Source organism: Cucurbita moschata, unplaced genomic scaffold (assembly GCF_002738365.1).
Source record: "Cucurbita moschata cultivar Rifu unplaced genomic scaffold, Cmos_1.0 Cmo_Scf00035, whole genome shotgun sequence".
Classification (NCBI taxonomy): Eukaryota; Viridiplantae; Streptophyta; class Magnoliopsida; order Cucurbitales; family Cucurbitaceae; genus Cucurbita; species Cucurbita moschata.
The window spans coordinates 1923145-1926725 of record NW_019268551.1 but is presented as its reverse complement, the minus strand read 5'-3'; the positions used below and the strand labels follow the sequence as shown (position 1 = coordinate 1926725).

Sequence of the window (3581 nt, the reverse complement as noted above, 5' to 3'; positions counted from 1 at the left end):
TAAAATGAAAGGAAAAAGTTCGAAATCTTTCTTTTAAGTCTTAACTTGAACCGACCTACTAGAACTGTGAAATTATAGCCACGAACCTTTCCTAGGAATCAATGAGCGTCGTCTCACGAGATATCCCTTGCAAGCCTTCACCAAAGTATTGGTCTCAATTTGATTTAAGATATCAATCCTCCACCTAAAAGCAAACCCTACTTTTACCAAACTCTCGTGAGCAATAAGAAGAACCTCATGAACATTCAAACCAACATAAAGAACAATATAATATGATCTTCAATAGCCTCAAGAAACCAACCAACAGAGAAAATGGACACAAAACAAACCCCGCCTTCCATGTTTCATGCAAACCCTAATTTGGTTGGCGTCAACGAAGTAGTTTGTGAGGAGGAGGAGGAGAACGAAGAAAAAGAAGAACATGTTCGGCCAAAAGCGACATCTACATTGGCCGATACCATCGAGAAGCGACATAAGAAACAGAACAATCGATTACGACCATCGCTACCACCACCACCCACACGGAGTTTCGGTCGACAAATGTCGTTGGAAACAGGTTTGAATCAAAATTCTAAAGGGAAGGGTATCGATCGAATGGCTCTTCCGAGGAGCGGAAGAAGTTTCGGAGGGTTTGATTATAATAATATTGAAGGGAAGAAAGCGGATTTTAGTATTTTTAGAACGAAGTCAACTCTAAGTAAACAAAATTCTCTATTGCCATTGAGGAAAGATCATAGAGATAATCAAATGGAGTCTCAAAGAACTTATGGAAGCTCTGAAGGAATGGATGAATCTTTGAATAAAAGTGTTCCTGTTGGAAGATACTATGCTGCTCTTAGAGGACCTGAACTTGATCAAGTCAAGGTATCGTATAATCATAATCATAATCATTCGTTTACGTACAAAATTTAATGTTTGAACGTTTGTAATGTCATTTTTCGTGTAGGATTATGAAGACATTCTTCTCCCGAAAGACGAGAAATGGCCATTTCTTCTCCGATTTCCGATTGGATGCTTCGGGATCTGTCTCGGGCTCAGCAGCCAGGCCGTGCTATGGCGGGCGCTGGCGACCAGCCCTGCCACAAAGTTCCTTCATGTTTCCCCATTTATCAACATCGCCATTTGGCTCTTAGCCACAGCTGCTGTTTGTTCTGTATTTGTGGCTTACATTCTCAAGTGCATCTTCTACTTTGAAGCTGTTAAGAGAGAGTACTTCCACCCTATTCGTGTTAATTTCTTCTTTGCTCCTTGGGTTGTCTTTATGTTCCTTGCCATCGGTGCCCCGCCGCGGTTCGTGTCGGAGCCACTCCACCCGGCTGTTTGGTGTGCCTTCATGGGTCCCTACTTTTTGCTCGAGCTCAAGATTTACGGGCAATGGTTGTCTGGGGGAAAGCGGCGTCTATGTAAGGTGTGTTAAACTATCACTAAATTCGAAATTCTTAAGTTTATTGATTATGTATATCTAAGTCCCGATTTAGATCAGGAAAAGAACCTTTCTAGTCGAAGATATATTTAATCTTTTATTCATATTTCAGGTAGTGAATCCATCGACACATTTGTCGGTGGTCGGGAACTTCGTCGGAGCGATACTGGCGGCGAAATGTGGGTGGTTGGAGGCAGCAAAGTTCTTATGGTCAGTGGGGTTTGCACACTATCTAGTGGTGTTTGTGACACTGTATCAGAGGCTGCCGACGAGTGAGGCGCTGCCGAAGGAGCTGCACCCTGTGTACTCCATGTTCATAGCTGCCCCTTCTGCGGCCAGCATCGCTTGGCAGACCATTTATGGCGAATTCGATGGCTTGTCAAGAACTTGCTTCTTCATTGCTTTGTTTCTCTACATTTCCCTTGTTGTAAGGATCACCTTCTTCACTGGATTCAGGTCAGTCATGTTCTTCTTTCCCCCTTCAAAATGATTGTTATTTTCACTTTAATTGAATCCACAGTCGTTCTTCATTGATATGTGTAATGGCCCAAGCCCAAGTCCATCGCTAGCAGATATTGTTCTCCCTGGGCTTTCCCTTTCGAGTTTTCTCTCAAAGTTTTTAAAACGTGTCTGCTAGGGAAAGGTTTCCACACCCTTATAAAGGGTGTTTCGTTCTACTCCCTGATGTAAGATCTCATAATCCACCCCTTTTAGGGCCTAGTGTCCTCGTTGGCACTCATTCCTTTCTTCAATCGATGTGAGACCCCTACCAAATTCACCCATTTCGGGGCCCAACATCCTTATTGACACACTGCCTAGTGTCTACCCCCTTTGGGGAACAACCTCCTCCCTGATACATCATCCGGTGTCTGGCTCTGATACAATTTGTAAGGCTAAAGCCCACCGCTAACAAATATTGTCCTCTCTGAGTTTTCCCTTTCGGGCTTCCTCTCAAAGTTTTTAAAACGCGTCTGCTAGGAAAAAGTTTCTACACCCTTATAAAGAGTGTTTCATTCTCCTTCCCAACCGATGTTGGATCTGACAATACGACACATTGAATAATTTCACTACAAATATTTCTCTATGATAAAAAGAAACATTTATAGAATCCACACCAATTAAAAATTTTAATCTCTAGACGTTCATGAGTCCATCTTGGCATCAACTAGTTTGTAAATTTTAGAACATCTAACAAATCCATTTTTTTAATTTTATAACTAATAAATCATTTTACATTTATTACGATTCAAAATTTATTAGATACGAAACAAAAAGTCAATGAATCTATGAGGCACAAATTCATTCGTATTGTACACTTATTAAATACAAAATCAAAACGTGCTAGACATGAAATTAAAGTTTAAAAATTAGACTAATACCGAGAAATGAAAATGGCATATTCATAGAATCAACTTTTTGTATTTTTCCCCTATTAAGAAACCAGCATGCATCAAACCCAAGAAACTGCCTAGGATCACAACAACATCAGTGATTGAAAATTTGAACAGGGAGATGAATGACAACAATAATTATTATGATACCTGAAACATGTGAATTTTTGCAGGTTTTCATTAGCTTGGTGGTCTTACACATTTCCAATGACAACAGCTTCTGTGGCAACCATAAAGTATGCAGAGCATGTCCCTACAATTGTAAGTAAAGGTCTGGCACTCACCCTTTCTTTCATGTCCTCGACTATGGTGTCTCTTCTCTTTGTCTCCACTCTCCTTCATGCTTTTGTTTGGAAGACTTTGTTCCCCAATGACCTGGCCATTGCTATCACAAAGAAAAGACTTATCAAGGACAGGAAACCATTCAAAAAAGCCTATGACCTCAAACGCTGGACAAAGCAAGCTCTTACCAAGCACACCAAGGATGATTTTGATGCACCAAATGAAGCGTTTTGAGACTACTTTTAGTTGTAGTCTATACCAAATTATAAACTAAACAGTCTCATTGAGACTTGATTCATAGCAGTGTTCACAATATAGAAGAAATGAGTACAATAATGAAATTCTTCTTCCATTTCAAAATTTTACTGGCTAATATTGACGGTTTAACAATTCAAACACGAGGATGTAACTGTGTAGATGAAGCTTTGTATGTATATTTTTTCGAGTAGCGACCAATACATATACGTCGGGGATACAAAGAAGCT

General features: G+C 40.2%; 1 protein-coding gene across 1 annotated transcript; it reads left to right on the top strand.

Moving 5' to 3' along the window:
• The first annotated feature begins 312 nt into the window (after positions 1-312).
• On the top strand, positions 313-3444 carry LOC111430974 (guard cell S-type anion channel SLAC1-like). The gene is made up of 4 exons (XM_023067448.1): positions 313-864; positions 947-1408; positions 1536-1879; positions 2988-3444. Exons 1-4 carry the CDS (start codon positions 313-315, stop codon positions 3328-3330), a joined length of 1701 nt encoding a protein of 566 aa, XP_022923216.1. The 3' UTR covers positions 3331-3444.
• Positions 3445-3581: the final 137 nt, after the last annotated feature.